The sequence below is a fragment of the Solanum verrucosum genome, unplaced genomic scaffold, assembly GCF_900185275.1.
Source record: "Solanum verrucosum unplaced genomic scaffold, falcon-dt-bn FXZP01000108.1, whole genome shotgun sequence".
Lineage (NCBI taxonomy): Eukaryota > Viridiplantae > Streptophyta > Magnoliopsida > Solanales > Solanaceae > Solanum > Solanum verrucosum.
In genome coordinates, this window is record NW_026020274.1 from 532,307 (window position 1) to 548,715 (window position 16,409).

The following is a 16,409-nucleotide window of genomic DNA, read 5'->3' on the forward strand; positions in this document are numbered from 1 at the left end:
TTTTACATCCAACCAAAGCCGAACCGTAATAACATAATTTCGGTTCGGTGCACTTTTATTTATTTATTTTTTTTAAAACTTGAATATTCAAAAAAAATAAAAAATAAAAAAATCGAAACCGAACTGAATGCTCAGCCCTCTATACCCTCGTGGCATAATTTACAATTTCGCGCAGACCCTAATACTTAAACCAACCCAATTCGAAACATATAAATTAAAACTGAAGCGGCAAAATAAGAATTGTTAAACCCTAAACCCTAGTTACTGCTAAAGCTTTATCACCTTCACACTTCTCCTTTCACCTGTAGCATCTTTGAAGAACTCAGAAGATACAAAAATTGATTTTGAAAGAGGCTAATTAAGTTTCAATTCATATATGTACTCAGAAAAAATGTCATTTGATGGGAGTTTTCGTGTGGATTATGAGCTGCAGAGGTTCCTTACTCGGTGCCCTGAACTTGCTTCGTTATCCCAATTTGATTACTTGTTAAACAAGGTACTGAAAATCTTACAAATTTAACTATTTATTGTGTTAAGTATCTTTTTTGAGTATGAAAGTTTCAATTTTTATTGTTGATAGGGTGATAAAGTTACAGAAGAAGAAGTGGTGAATGCTGTGGGAGAAATTGTGATACATCCGAAGTATACAATCCCTTTAATTGGATGTTTTCGCCCGCTAGCTCGGAGAATTGTGGACAGAGCTGTTTCCTTGCTTAGTTTGGTACCAAATTTGAGGTGCAACAATGATGAGGGTGAGGACTTGATGGAGGTAGACCAAGAAGATGATCGTGGAGAAGTTGAAGATTTAGATATTGAAGATACTATTCATATAATTAATGTTTATGCTAAAAGAGGGAAGGGATTGAAACTTCATGAGCTAGCTTGTCTTGCTTTTTGTAGAGCTTATGATTTGGTTCGTTCATTATTGAGGTAAAGCATTTTCTTCTGTTTGGTTCTGGAATCAAATGAACATTGTTATTATGTATCATACGGAATATGGATGCCTTATTAAGTATTTTTTATTTAGCTGTCCTGTGGTAATCGAGGATAATATTGCATACCTATAAATTGCTAATGCATTTCTGTGTCAATTGTTAGAGTAACAGCTAACATGTGTTCCTTGGCGCAGGTCTGTCTTGGGTTATTTTGAGTTTGCTCCCCCTCCATTTGAAAGGATTAGACAGAGAAAATCAGTTATCGAGGCAGTTGTTCTGGTATTTTTCTTCTTAATATCGAACTTTTGCTCCATAATTGTCTATGTAATTCTCATTCGGAATTTGTCTTCCTCCTGTCTCGTCCTTAAGAGGTAATTTTTGATGCATCCCTCTCCTTTGTTTTCTCCTTCCTCCAATGCAACGACTTGGTCGTGCTATACCTCTACCAGATTGTAGATGTTAGATTGGTCTTGAGTTTTGAGGATATTGGTGAATTGTAACTTGGAATGACCGAAATTTGAGGATATTGTTCTTTCTTGATTTTACACAGTTTTAATATGAAACCAATTTTGAATTGATAGATGAGTGTGGCATGACCTCGGGTATGAGTAATATTGGGTGGGTTTGGGGTTTTTAGCTAGGATGAGTTGGGTAGTTAAATTGGGTTTAAAAGTTTATGTGGACCAATAAGATGAAGCTATTTGTTTCATTAAATGACTTATCAATTGCCATGTCATTGTGCGTTTTAAAAAGGGCATTTTTAGATTTAATAAAACGCTGAAGGCATCCCCTATCTAATAGGAGGAAGGGACACATTTTTGTACTATTTATGATAACATTAAGGGCATTTTTAATCTTTTTCCCTTTAGTAAATAAAAATGTGTTTACTACAACTTTAGCTCGATAAGATGGTCGCACACTTAAACAGGATATCCAAACACACAGAGATCTTAGGTTCGAGTCTCACTGCCACACAACCAGCACATAGAATTTTCATCTGTTTTGACCATGCAAAAGAATTTGGTCACACACTTAGACAAGAATCATCATTAGATCATTCATGGAATCATTGAGAAACTTCATCTAGTATCTCATTATCATTGGCGGTTACATTTGCGTTATTAGGCTATTCCATTCCACATTCCTCTTTTTCCGTTGAGGCTTATAATTTATATGAGTGTGATAGGAGGTGAACTTGCATTTGTCAAATCATTTGCCAGATGAGAGACCACTCTCAAGTGATGTGTAGTACCACTTGGGTTATTTAGGTTTCTTAGAATAGGATTGGACTTTCTTTGTGGAAATGGGCTATCGTCAATAGATATTTGCATTAACTCCTTCATCGAGAAATATTATGGTTGCAGCCATAATAGCGCTGGAGTGAGTTTGTTCTAATAGTCATTTTTTGCTTCAAATGTTGTTATCATTGAATGTTTTTTTGCAACCCTTGCTGGTAATGAGATATGTGTGTGAACAATACAGGCCGAAAACTTACCTATGGTCTATAGAGTAAGCGCTTAAGATTCTGTATATCTGGAGTCTAGTCTAGAGATCGATTCTGGTGGTCTATTGAGCTATAGATTGTTTTCACATTTTTCTGAGTTAGGGAGTTAAATTGAGTACCTAATTATTATTGTAAACTCGTTGTCTTGTGCAAGTCTATGACGATAAGTTTCTGTTAGTCTTAACAATGTGGTAATGAGTTCTCCATCCCATTCAAAATTTCCTTATTTTCTGCGGTTTTCTTCTCTCTATTTTTGGGTACAAGTATTATTTCAACCCAATTTAGCATGACAAATTTTATAAGCTGCCTAACTATTCTCTTATTAGGATGGGGGTGGTTTGCTGAATGCAATACGAGTTTCATATCGTCTCCTTCTAGCAGAGCCTGAAGTTTTTTCTACAATGTGGGACTGGTCTTGCCTTTTGGACAATATAAATCAGTTTCATGATTTCTATTTGGGTAAAAATGAAGAACCAAATAGATGCGCGCATGACATAATATGGTGTGGGATAAGAATACTGTCAATACTTTTAAAGTTAAATGATCGAGCGATAGCAAACTTCAATCTCTGTTCTCAAGAAGCTTGTTCCTGTTTACTGCGGTAAGTTTTGCTTTCTAGTTCATTGAGTTAATGTTCTTTTCTTTAAAGAGATAAGTGTATCAACTGCTTGATTTAAGTCACAGCAAATCCTTAGTTTGAAAAGGCTATTGGAATCAAAGCTAGATATTTGATATCCGATGCTGCTAATTTCTTGGTTAATGCTCTGATTCGTGATATGAATAATATTTTGACTTCAGAGCGTATGTTTTTCCTTTTTACTGGATTCGTGCTATTCTTCCATGCCGAGATTTGAATTATGATATGCAGCATTTCATCCTTTCATTGAATTTTTTATCTGAATCTTCTCATACGTTTCTCATGTTTGAATTGATGTTTCAAAATCCACAGCTGGGAAGAATATTGTCAGGATGTAGCACTGGAGAAAGCAGCCTGGTACCTAGAATCCCCGCGCAAAAGTAATTGTGACTCAACTGGTGGAAGCATGGGATACAACCAATGTCGTTCATTACAATCTTCACCTTTTGATTCTTCAGTTTCATCCTCAACCATTCTGGAGAATGGACTGTTAAAGTCGGGGGACAAGAAGGTGACATGGTAAGAGCACTCCTAAAAATAGCAATCTCTGTGATAATTTGCTTGTCGATGCGTTTAAAAGTCGGCATTTACATTGGTGATTCAGTAATTGGGGCTAGTTGGGAAGTGGGTGGTTACAAAGCGCGGTCTTTGAGATCCTTTATATCATAGACCTGTCACTTTCTGGATTTCTTTCTCCACGCTGCTGCTTTGTTACCTTAATAGCATTTAATGTTGATTCATAAAAAAACATGCAGGGATTGTGGGAAACCTTTCATCTTGACTTCTGCTATGCAGAAGGGTTATGAGATGGTGTTTCTGGCTTTTAGTCAGAGGTGGCCAGTTCTTCTATATGGCCCTGCTGGTGCTGGAAAAACTGCATTGATTTCAAAGTTAGCCGAACTTCATGGGGGTCGGGGTATGTTGTTTTTGCTCCCTGTGAAAATCAATCATCAATAACATATGTATATCTTTTATATGTTTTTTTTGTTGCTTGATTGTTGGCTGTGGATGTTTGGTTGAGCTTGTAAAGTTAGTGTATCTCGATTCCAAGACCAGAAGGATGTAAAAAAGTCAAAAAGACATAAACAAGTCATTAATATTTTAAAAGGTTAAATTACTTGTTATTGTTTGTTTAAGACATTGACATCTATGGAAAGAGTCTAGTGTGCTCTTTTCCATCATTTTATGTGGTTAATTTAAGTCTACCTAAAGTATTTTAAAATATGGTAGCATCCATTTGAATAATTAAGTTTATTATATTCCTTTATTGAATTATTCGGATCTCAGCCTTGTAAATGCATTTACCTTTTTTCCTTTTACAACTACACACATTTTTTCTAAATTAGTTTGATTCATCCGATCTCATTAGGACGTTCAGTCAATGATTCATGTGAAGATGTGCTTTTAAGCCTTTAACCACTGCTTTATCCACTCCACTTCCAGATTTCGCCACACATCCTACTGGCAACCACCAGTCCATGACCACCTTTAATCATCTTTATTTGCGCACCACTGTAGCCACCCCCACCTCCATCACGATGACCGTACAACCGATATTATCAACCAACCAGACACCATCACACTAGCACCACCAACCAGCTCCACCTTCACCAATCCGTTCCCAAAACTGGCCACCCCCACCAATTAACTCTATGAAAGAATTTAAGTATCTGATGCTAAATCATAAGGTGATAGGTCAGAGTAGCCCAAGATTATTTAAACTCCTTCGAATACCCTTTTGCACAATCGATGAGAAACAAGTGTAACATTCTCTAACGGCCTTCCGTGTGTATAACATGGTTCTGGGACTTGCACTTGGATTTGATTGCCCCCCCCCTCCATTTTCTGGTCTTTTTTGAAGTGAGGTTAATATGATTGAGCCTAGAGTAAAGGGAGACAAATTAGGCCTCATTAGCCTACTACTGGGCCTCGAGCAATTTAGGAAGAGAAGTTCCATGGTTTGAGTTGAGAGGAAGAAACCAAAATAATAGAACACGAAGAGATACAGATAGATAGATAAATCTCCTGCAACTCACAACCAACATTGCTATTAACTTTTAAGAGTGTGCTTCATCAGAGAAACATTTTTTAATATGCAAGTAAAGATTTTCTTGAATATTTTCTGGATGTGGTATTTAACTGTCATATTATTTGAACTTTTTAGTTGTTAACTAAATGATGGATCATAAAAAACAAGCAGTTTTAGTTTATAGTGTTTAGATTTGGAGTTCACCCATTTGGACAAAATGTGGGTGAAGTTGAAAAGACTGAGTATTTGATTGAAGTTAGAAAATAGCATTTGGAAGTTGAAATTGAAGTTTTATGAGTGAACCATTATGTCACTGGAAATACTCTTTCAAGCCAGTATTTCAAGTTTTTAAGTTGAAATAATGGACAAAGTTGTAAACCAAAAATTGATTTGCAAATAATATTACATATGCAAATGGTATCTGTTTTCATAATATATATTGAGATTCAAACATCTTAATCTTAAAAATAAATCTAACGTGGCCTTAATGTAGCTAAATGTGGTTTAAGCTTCTGTTCATGAAGTCAAAATTAGTTAAACTGTACTGAAGTGGCATCTGATAGGGTAGCTAATTTGCATCTCATAGATTCATAAATACCTCAATCCAAGTGAAGTCCCAAGTCTCCAATAACCAGCAGGGAAGCAACCTTAACATTTTTAAAATTTCCCTTCCCCAGATTTAGTAACACATGCCCCATGTATTTTCTTCATTTTGTCCTTCACTTTCTCTTCTATGTTTATCGAACTTTGTATTGGACTATTAGTCCACTGTTGATATGGCACAATTTAAGGAACACAGTTGTTTTCACATTCTTGAACATATATATTGCAAAAGACTCGTTATATCTTTCACAAGTTGAACGTGGTACCATCACTCGATATAAGTTTCAGTTGACATTCAGGTTTGGAATTGATTTATCCATTGTCATAAAATTTTCAAAATCTTAAGTTGGATAGACATTTGATTCCCAAGTTTGAATGTGTACTTGTACAACATGTGAGTGTGATCATCTAGCCATACACTTTCATTAACGGCTAACAACACTTTCGCTTATGGTGCTTTGAAAAAGCTCTTGGTTTGTTCTGTCTGTGCCTGCTGTTTTCTTGTTGATACATTTTCAAAAATACAGTTCTATTCCTTCACATGGATGAGCAAGTTGATGGCAAGATGTTAGTTGGCACTTATGTCTGTACGGAACAACCTGGTGAATTCAGATGGCAGCCTGGTTCACTTACCCAGGTTTCATACTCGTTCGAGAAATCAATAGGTTTTTCATTATTCCTACCTTGTCATGGAGTGATGATTATTATGATGTGCAGGCTGTTTCCAATGGATTCTGGGTTGTCTTTGAGGATGTCGATAAAGCGCCTCCTGATGTTCAATGCATCTTATTGCCTCTGTTAGAAGGCGCAACTTCATTCTTCACTGGGCATGGAGAGGTATTTTGCAATGTTACCTTTGCCTGTTTTTGAAGATTTTAGTGTTATCATGCTTATCCTTTGTTGCTCTTGACTGCATGCTGCTTTGTCTGAATTTGCTAATTAGATTGATACGTTTATGGTTGTAATATCTTTACTCTCTCTGACTTTACAATCTGTTAAAAGCAGATTATGAAGGAAAGCGGTGGCCTACTGTTTTTTTGTGCAGTTTTGTATAGCTCTTCAACTAGCTTCTTGGAAACATCTGTTTTATTTCAAGTTAATTAGTTGTTCGAATTTTTTTGTAAATTTCAACCATTTATATGGAGTGCTATTGTGCATCTCTTAATAACATTTATGCTTATTTATGCACATCTAAATCAATTTGATAGTGATTTTGAGTGACCACTTTGATGATTGAACTGTTCATTGCTCAAGTAGGGAAAGACAAGTCAATAATATTCTGTAGTCTTTACATCTGAATATAAGTGAAATTCTTTTTCTTTCCAAGTTCCCATTGATTGGACAACTTGTAATTTTCTAACTTGTGGTAACTATATCTTTCCTGTAAGGAACATATTCAGTAGTGTTTTAGCCATCATTATTCATATTGCATTTCTTGACAAATCCATGTTTAGAGACAGTGTGCGCATTTCATTCTTCTGTATCCGTGCAGTTTAGTTAGTTAAATAGATGATGTTGCTGTTTGCCACTGCGATTTATTGTTTCCAAAGCTAGGCCCTTTTTTGGCCTTCATTTGCTGATTGGTCCTTGCATCCTAGCATCACAAGTTGATTGGTGAAATGCTATATTTCTTCTCGTGCATGTTACTCTGATGATGAAAGAACACCAATACGTATGAACCACTGCAGGGAATCCAGGTCCATGAAGGTTTTCGGTTATTTTCCACGATGACAAGCACTAAGCTAGATATATCTATGGAAGGTTGGTATCATGACTCATAAATTCTGGTTTTCTTATCCACTCTGTATGTACCTAACACTTTTTTTAGCATTCTGCTTATATGTGTGTGATTTTTTCCTACTTGCTAGTATTTGGAATCTGTTGTTAGTGCCCCCCTCCTCACCCTATTTGTAAATATCAGCACACACTTATGGTTTCGATGCTTGGTGAGAAATAGATTCTGTATTTGCAGTTTTTCTTTGGTTTTTCTGATAATTGGTAGGTGAACTTCTTTTGTTGCTTGAGAGCCTCTTAAACTGGTCGACTTTCTTCCTACATGTTGGTACTTAGATAAAATTTAAGTAGAAGTGGGTTTGGGTCCTCGAAGTTCTCAAAGTACTTTCCAAGATACCTTCACTACTGTGTTAGTTACTTGTGTCTTTGGACGGTCTGCTTTTCAACAACGATTGTGAGTCTTTTTCCAATTGTTGGCAGCACTGTCAAACCTTGAGGGAGGCGAGCTCCAAATTAGAACTGACAAGATTACGGTATATGACAACTACAAGCTTGTCCTTAGAATGTTTCAATTTTTTTTCTAGCTTCTGTTAAAGGTGAGATGTCTCTAATGACCCTTTGGCCATAGTACCGATACTATTTTTTTGCTGTTTATGTTATTGATGTCAATAGGACTTCACTTTATTGGAAAATGTAGATCTTGTTATCTATTTTACCCTTCTCATTGTTTTGGGTTACTTTCCCTTATTAGCTGAAAGTGGCATTGTTCTTTAATAGGTAAGAGTTCTGTTAGTGTGCTTTGGCGGAGAGTAATGATTGCACCTTCAAGTCATCAGGACTTGCTGAAGATTGTGAACAAGTGGTATCCAGAATTGGAGTCTCTGGCAGCAGAACTTATTGGTATGATAGATCTATTTGTTCTTGATAGGTTGTCTACCTCTACAATATCTATTTAAATCTGTGTGTGCATCTTGCAGGAACATTTGATAGAGTTAATGAGCTAGTAGGATGTCATTTTGGAAATAGTGCCTTTCTAGGTTCTCATGGAAGGTTTTCACTAAGGTAAGCTCTGTCACGACCCATCATCTGAATCTGTAGAATATTGTCGGCTTTAACCATGCTTATCAATTGCAGGGATCTCCTCAAATGGTGCAAGAGAATTGCAGGTTTGGGTTTTCATTTTGGCGGGGATGGTCTTTCAGCTTATGCACGTGAAAACATATATAAGGAGGTCTAACATGATAACTATGCTCATTTCATCTTTCTTTGGTAAATATTTCAGTTATGCTAAAAAGGTTGGTGATTTGACTTTGTAGGCTGTAGACATCTTTGCTGCCTTTTCAACAGCTGAAAAACGGTTGGCTGTAGTGAAAGAGATAGCTAAAATGTGGTCAGTAGGATCCGTGGAGACTTTGTATCCCATTAATAGGCCTGTTATTCAGGTATTTGGTATTTTGTAATGTGATATTTTCATTGCTATATCAGCTTCGTTTTCTTATTTGCAACGCTCTGCAGGAACTGGTGTCTGAGCTACGTATTGGGAGGGTTGTTCTTAAGCGCAACCACAGGGTTGTGAGTGAAATTTCTGAACTATTTTGTTCGCTTTTTTTTTTTATAAATCTTGATATTTTCTTTTGCACCTCTCTGAATTCTTTATGATTTTTATAGACCTGGGAAGAGAAGAAGCGTTTCGTTGAGATTCGTAATTTAATCCACGTTCTTGAGAGAATAGCTTGCTCTGTTAAGTATAATGAGCCAGTTCTTTTGGTGGGTGAAACTGGTACAGGGAAAACCACTCTTGTACAGAGTCTTGCATCGAGACTTGGTCAAAAACTTACAGTCCTGGTATGTTAGATAAAGATCTATGAACAATAAGATTTAAATTTGCATTTAACAGCCTCACTGAGCGACATATTATTTTGCAGAATTTGAGTCAGCAAAGTGATATAGCTGACTTGTTGGGTGGATTCAAACCAATTGATGCTCAGTTCATCTGTATACCCCTTTATAAGGAGTTTGAGAACCTATTTACTACTACATTTTCTTCCAAGGTAATTTTCGAGATTTTACTTCTCTGAATGTTTTTCTCGTGCTGCTTAACCAATATTACAATCTTTTGTTTCAGGAGAATGGAGATTTTCTTGTACGTTTAAGAAAGTTTGTTTCTGAAAAGAATTGGAAGATGTTATTAGGTGGATTTCAGAAAGGTGTCCGAAAGATAATTGAAATAGGAAGATCTGGGTCCGGTACAAAGCGGAAGAGACCTTTGGGTGATGAACTGATAAAGGCTTGGGAAACCTTTTCCCTGAAGCTAGATAAAGCGCGTATGCAGATTGGTGCTACTGGTGGAATGATATTTTCTTTTGTAGAAGGAGCTTTTATTTCTGCACTTAAGAATGGTGAATGGATACTGCTTGATGAGGTGAACTTGGCTCCTCCGGAGACCTTGCAGCGAGTTATCGGTGTACTTGAAGAAGAGACTGGATCTCTTTGTTTGACTGAAAGGGGTGATGTTGATTATGTAAATAGACACTCGAACTTCCGCATATTTGCCTGCATGAATCCTGCAACTGATGCTGGGAAGAGAGACTTGCCCGTATCGTTAAGGTGCAGATTTACAGAATATTTTGTTGATGATTTGTTGGATGATGAAGACCTTTCTTTGTTTATTAGTCAGTTTATTGATGAGGATCATTCAAATAGAGAACTAGTTAGTAAAATTGTGCAGTTCTATAAAGCAGCCAAGAAGCAATCTGATGATAAATTACAGGATGGTGCTAACCAGAAGCCCCAATATAGTTTAAGGTCTCTTTACCGTGCACTAGAATACACAAAAAAAGCGAAGAGAACTTTTGGTCTTGCAAAAGCCCTTTATGATGGTTTTTGTATGTTTTTTCTGATTGCATTAGATGTACCAAGTGCTAAATTAATGAACCAATTGATTACTGTATATTTATTAGAGGGAAAAATACCTCCGCAGATCTCCTTTGATGCCTATTTGTTAGATAGAGGAAACTCAGGGTCTGATGATTTGACAGAGAGCTATGTTTTGACCAAGAGCGTCAAGGAGCATATTAGAAACTTGGCGCGTGCCATATTTGTTGGAAGATACCCAGTTCTGCTTCAGGGGCCAACATCTAGTGGAAAGACGAGCCTTGTCCAGTATCTTGCTGCAATAACCGGTCATGAGTTTGTGAGGATCAATAACCACGAACACACTGATCTACAGGAGTACCTGGGTTCCTATGTCACTGATGCAAATGGGAAGCTTGTCTTTCATGAGGGTGCCCTTGTTAAAGCGGTTCGAAACGGTCATTGGATAGTTCTGGATGAGCTTAACCTTGCCCCATCGGATGTGTTAGAAGCTTTGAACAGGTTGCTAGATGATAATAGAGAGCTTTTCATCCCTGAGTTATGTGAAACTGTTCGAGCACACCCAAACTTCATGTTGTTTGCCACTCAGAATCCACCTACCTTATATGGTGGACGCAAAATTCTATCACGAGCATTTCGCAACCGTTTCGTGGAGATCCATGTCGATGAAATTCCAGAAGATGAGTTGAGCACAATATTGACCAATAGGTGTGAAATTCCAGAAAGCTATTCTAGGAAAATGATTGCTGTCATGAAGGAATTGCAATTGCATAGGCAGAGTACTAAAATTTTTGCTGGAAAACATGGTTTCATTACTCCACGCGATCTGTTTCGGTGGGCTAACCGTTTCAGGGAATTTGGGAAGTCCTACGAAGACCTAGCTCGTGACGGTTATTATTTGATGGCCGAGAGACTGCGAGATAATGATGAGAAAAAAGTTGTCCAGGCAGTTTTGGAACAGCAGTTGCGGGTTAGGCTTGCTGAGGATGATATGTACAAGCAGGTTTATCTCTTTTTCCTCACTACTTACGCTGCGTAGTACATAGTTATAAGTTTTCAACTCTTATGGTTGTTATTGATGCTGGGAGATTCTCCTATTTTATGGAGTTACCACTTTTACCTCCCTTGGATTTTCAAAAGATATTGCAGGAAATCTCATAATGAAATTATTGTTTTGCTTGATACTGACTTGAAATGATGAAAGAGCAAGTCTCAGCACACCCTTTTTTCGGGTGATGTATACAAATGTTACCTTTCTCGGAAAAAAGAGTGTTGAGTGTTGATGCAGTCCCAGAAGGGAACTACGTTTCTTTTTTATTATCAAGTAAATAAGATTTTATGGACAATGAGTAACCGTCCCCCCCCCCACACACAAAAAAAAAAAGAAGAAGAAGAAGAGAACATTACAGGATCATATGGTTTTCTGCAAATGAACAAAATCCTTCTCTATTCCATCAAAGGCTCTCCTATTTCTTTCTATCTGTGTGGGGTGTGGGGGGGGGGGGGGACTAAATTATTTTCTTCCTGAATTGCTAGCAGTGCTCGATGTACTGTTTTACTGATGATGTTCTGAAGCTCATTACTTTTCACAGAAGGTTAAAAAATGGAATCTATTTGGGTGAGTGAGAGAGAGAAAGAGAGCGGGGGGGGGGGGGGGGAGAGAGAGAGAGAGCAAATAAGGCTGCTAGTTAGACAATCTATGATGGGGGTGGGGGTGGAATTAAGAAGAGTGAAATTGGTGTGGGGTCATTGCTGGGTCATCATCTGGTGATCAAATTTTAGAAGCAGCTGACAACCTTTGAAGGGCAGAAATTGTAGTTAGAGGAGCTATTGCATTACACGCACATGAGTCTTCTTATTTTAGTTGACATTTGATAACTTTATGTTCTCGTTTTTTTAATCAATTACTTAGACCCTGATCAAAGGGACCTTTTGGCATGTAGTTGAATCGTCGGATCTGAGTTCTTTATGAGATTGATGTCATATTCTTTTCATTGTGAGTTCCTTATCAGATTGATGTCATATTCTTTTCACTGTGTTGTGTCAGTTTTTTCAAATCAAAGACATGTCATGATGACCTTTCAGTTTTTCTTTTTGTGGATAAACTAATTATTTAGTGACGTTCATCAGTTAGTCGTCCACCGGTTATGGAGTGGGGAAGGTTCTTTGGGATTTGAGGTTTAGGAGGAATCTACAAGACTGGGTGGTTGGAGAATTTAAAAATTTGACTGGATTGCTTCACCAACAAAAAGTTCTTAACTGAAATCTTATTATTGGAATATGTTGCAATTAAACACCTCTGCCAAGCTGCTAGCTTCTCATTGTTGTTCACCCCTCCTACCAGTATAACCTCATACTACATATTGATTTCAACCTGATACTGTCTGGAACAAAACTAGTACCTTGATTCGGGTAGGATAATTGATGTGTGTCAGATTTGCTTTCATCTCTCTTATGTACTTGTATGATATTTCTTTTTTCTGATTAGTGTTAGATGCAAGATTTTTATATGGTACGATAGAAGGATCCTTCTAGTTCACTTGTTTCTGTATATGCTCATGGTAGTATGTAAATACAGAGTGCTACCAAATTGCTTGAATAAACCGAGTTCTGATTTTTTTGGTGCAGGAAGGAGGAGGTAGAGATAAGATCTTGGAGGTTATTAAGCATTCAGGAGTCGCAGGACAGCTGAACAAGTATGTGTTGTAAAGTAGTTAATCTTTAAGGGGTCGTTTGGTGTGAGGGATAAAGATAAATCGTCTTGGGATAAGAAAGTAGTCCTATTTTGGTGTCTTGTTTGGTCGCCAAGTTTGGGATAACTTATCCCACAATTTATACCATAGTGATGGGATAAGTTATCCCATATACATGGTGGGATAAGTTATCCCAGGATAACTAATCCTAGGATAGTTATCCTGGGATAACTTGTTCCCAACCAAACGAACCCTAAGTTCTTTTTGGCTGTGGTTAGCTTCATTTTTTATTTTTTTTTGCAGAATTGTTTGGACTAGAAGTATGTGGAGGTTGTACTTTCTTGTTGAGCGCTGTTACAAGCTGCGTGAGCCTGTTCTCCTTGTTGGTGAAACGGGGGGAGGGAAAACTACTGTTTGCCAGCTGCTTAGTATCATTTTGGGTTCAAAATTGCACATTTTGAATTGCCATCAATATACAGAAACATCTGATTTTCTTGGGGTTAGCTTACTTTGCCCTGTTTTTTTTTTTTTTTTTGATTGCAATGCTTGTGTTTATTGGTCCTGGTAGATTCTATCATCCAATTTACTGTCATTGTTTATGTATTTCATTTCTTTCTTTCTATATATATCTTATGGAAATGGCTGTTTATTGATATCCTTACCAGGGTTTCTATCCTGTACGAGAAAGATCGAAATTTCTACAGATTTCAAGCACCTTTGCGAGAAGTTGATGCATTCCAAGGCTATTGTGAACTATCCTGGAGATTCTGTATGTTTATTTTCATTCCATATTCTGGTATGAGAAGAGGTTCTTTTCTTTTATTAATTAGACACTGATGTTTCTTGTCACATATATGCTCCGCAGGTGATTTCTTCAGATATCAATCATGCTTCTTCCACTCTTCATAAGCTGTCTGTTATCTTAAGTAGCTACAGGCAGAGTCTAGTTTGTCATCCTGATGTAACTAGTCAAGATGTCGACTACATTGGACAACTGAATTTGGACTTGGTTCAACTGTGCCAGAAATGGCAGACCATTTTTATGTGGCAAGATGGACCTCTTGTTGAAGCAATGAAGAAAGGAGAGTTATTTCTTGTGGATGAAATCTCTTTAGCTGATGACAGTGTACTTGAAAGACTAAACAGCGTATTGGAGCCAGAAAGGAAACTGGTGGGTAACTTATATGGTTTAAAGTGATAGTACACAGATTATTTACATTTGAATTCACTTGCCATCTCAAATAAGAATGCCAAAGTGAAGTCTTTACTTCGTTGGTTGAAATTAGTTCATACTGTATTTGTATCAAATCTTGCATAATCTGTCATCTCCTAGGAGGGTCTGGTGCTTTTGTCTTGATGCAATTTTTTCTACCCCATGCTGTTTATGTATGTCTAGATTTTTACATTTTTTATGAGAGCTTGCTTATGCTTCTTGTTTGTTTCGGCGCTGTGTTCTCAGGTTGACTCTCCTGCTTCCTCATTACATGCCACCTTTTCTTATCTATCTTGTCAAAAACTTGGCCAAATTTCTTTTGATTGTCCGTTTTCTTTTCCTTACATTGATAATTATTCATTCATTGGATATGTGGTATTTCTGCAGTCTTTGGCAGAGAAAGGAGGGTCTGATCTCCAGAAAATAACTGCTCATTCTAACTTTTTTCTACTTGCAACAATGAATCCTGGTGGTGATTTTGGCAAAAAAGAATTGTCTCCTGCCCTTCGCAATAGGTTCACGGAGATATGGGTGCCACCTATTACTGAGTTGGATGAGCTTAATAGTATTGCTCTTGAGAGGTTTGTAAATGCAAAGTTTTTATTTTCCATCAATTCCTAAAGATGGCTTGTTTCCCATGAGCGGCTCTGGTCATAAATGGTCTTGTTTGATTTGACAAACTTCGTTTTGCAGCATTTCAAACACAAGCTTTAGTGTGCTGGTAGATCTTATGATGAAATTTTGGGAGGTATGCAGTTTCCTTGTATTATATAACCTTAATTTGTCATAAAGGCTTGCATGCTTGCACAGCCAGTTCCACTTTTATCCAAGCAGCGGTTGGGCTTATAGCACGCGAAATATCTAGAGCTATACGTTGGTTGTGGTCATTGTAGCTTTGATGATTCTCTGTCACTGTCTTTAGTTAAGTTAGCTTGATTTCTGTTATGGGTGATACTCACTTGACTCTACTTGTAAAGGAAATCTAGTGACAGATGCTGTATGTCCTCCTTATCCTTTTTTAACACCTTTAAATCTTTATGGTAGTATGTTTGACATTCTTTTTCTTAAATTCAGTGGTTCAACAATTTACAAACAGGAAGGGCACTTACCGTGAGAGATCTTCTATCCTGGGTATCCTTTATTAATGTGACAGAGAGAATTCTTCAACCAGAATCTGCGTTCCTTCATGGGGCGTTTCTTGTTCTGCTGGACGGTCTAAGTTTGGGTTTGTGAACCTTCTAGCGACTTTACTACTAAAGCTTTCTGTTTTTTGGTTTAACAGTATTTGAAATATAGTTTTTTCATATAGGATCATGACATCAACCATCTAATACTTCTCATCTGTTGATGCACTCGTATCTTCTCCTCTGGTTTTTTATTTGCCTGTGAAAACTTATTGCATATGCATGATTGAGGATGGATACCATTCTTATATACATGGTTTCTGCACAAGTTTACCTTATTATTTTCTTATTGCTCAATTATATCAGCTATACTACTAATTCAATTTCTAGGAATCTCTTCTTTATATCTTGAGAAAAATGGCTATTCTTGTATAGGTTTCCATGAGATTTTACAACTTACTTCATATGTTCCTGCTGGTCGACAATGTCTGTTCTGCTACTGGGGATTTTGTTTCTCTTTTTTTTCTTCATTCTGTTAATACTTATTTTACTCAGGTACAAATATTTCAAGGACAGATGCTGCAGGGTTGCGAGAGAAATGCCTTTCATTTCTTTTAGATGGACTAAAGGTCTCATCTTATACTTCTTTACATAATAAATCATTTCTTTTTTGATCAATTTGTTTGAAAGATTTTACAGATTTAAACGTAAAAAATGTAGATACAGTAAACATGATTTTTCAATCTTGAGTGGTGGCTTTTCATATTTCTGTCATCTCTAGAAAGGTTAAACGGAATAGGTCCATCTAGAAGTGCCTTCTGTTCTCACAGAAAAGTTAGCTGGGATCCACCTTTTCAATAGAAATGCTAGGAATAATCTATTTTGTCGTAAGTCCCAGAGAAGTAGAGGGAACATATATTATCATATTCCAGTAATTTTCCAACATTTGCTGTCCCTTGGGAAATGAAATACTACTAGTTGATCATCCTGGTCTTCACATGCTTGTTTGAGGTACTTGTACTGTTTCTTGTAACATTTCTTTCGTAACAAGTATCTCCTTTCG

General features: G+C 37.0%; 1 protein-coding gene across 1 annotated transcript in view; it reads left to right on the forward strand.

Moving 5' to 3' along the window:
• Positions 1–262: 262 nt before the first annotated feature.
• LOC125834148 (midasin) overlaps positions 263–16,409 on the forward strand; it is a 52,258-nt gene continuing 36,111 nt past the window's right edge. Inside the window, 26 exon segments of the mRNA XM_049513340.1 lie at positions 263–496; positions 581–930; positions 1,130–1,214; positions 2,766–3,040; positions 3,389–3,595; positions 3,832–3,992; positions 6,236–6,345; positions 6,426–6,545; positions 7,397–7,469; positions 8,220–8,342; positions 8,420–8,504; positions 8,577–8,673; positions 8,759–8,884; positions 8,958–9,014; positions 9,111–9,287; positions 9,368–9,493; positions 9,568–11,319; positions 12,945–13,012; positions 13,313–13,508; positions 13,675–13,705; positions 13,708–13,778; positions 13,875–14,180; positions 14,610–14,803; positions 14,916–14,970; positions 15,297–15,447; positions 15,902–15,975. Of these exon segments, the coding sequence (XP_049369297.1) occupies positions 377–496; positions 581–930; positions 1,130–1,214; positions 2,766–3,040; positions 3,389–3,595; positions 3,832–3,992; positions 6,236–6,345; positions 6,426–6,545; positions 7,397–7,469; positions 8,220–8,342; positions 8,420–8,504; positions 8,577–8,673; positions 8,759–8,884; positions 8,958–9,014; positions 9,111–9,287; positions 9,368–9,493; positions 9,568–11,319; positions 12,945–13,012; positions 13,313–13,508; positions 13,675–13,705; positions 13,708–13,778; positions 13,875–14,180; positions 14,610–14,803; positions 14,916–14,970; positions 15,297–15,447; positions 15,902–15,975 (5,190 nt within the window). The 5' untranslated portion in view covers positions 263–376.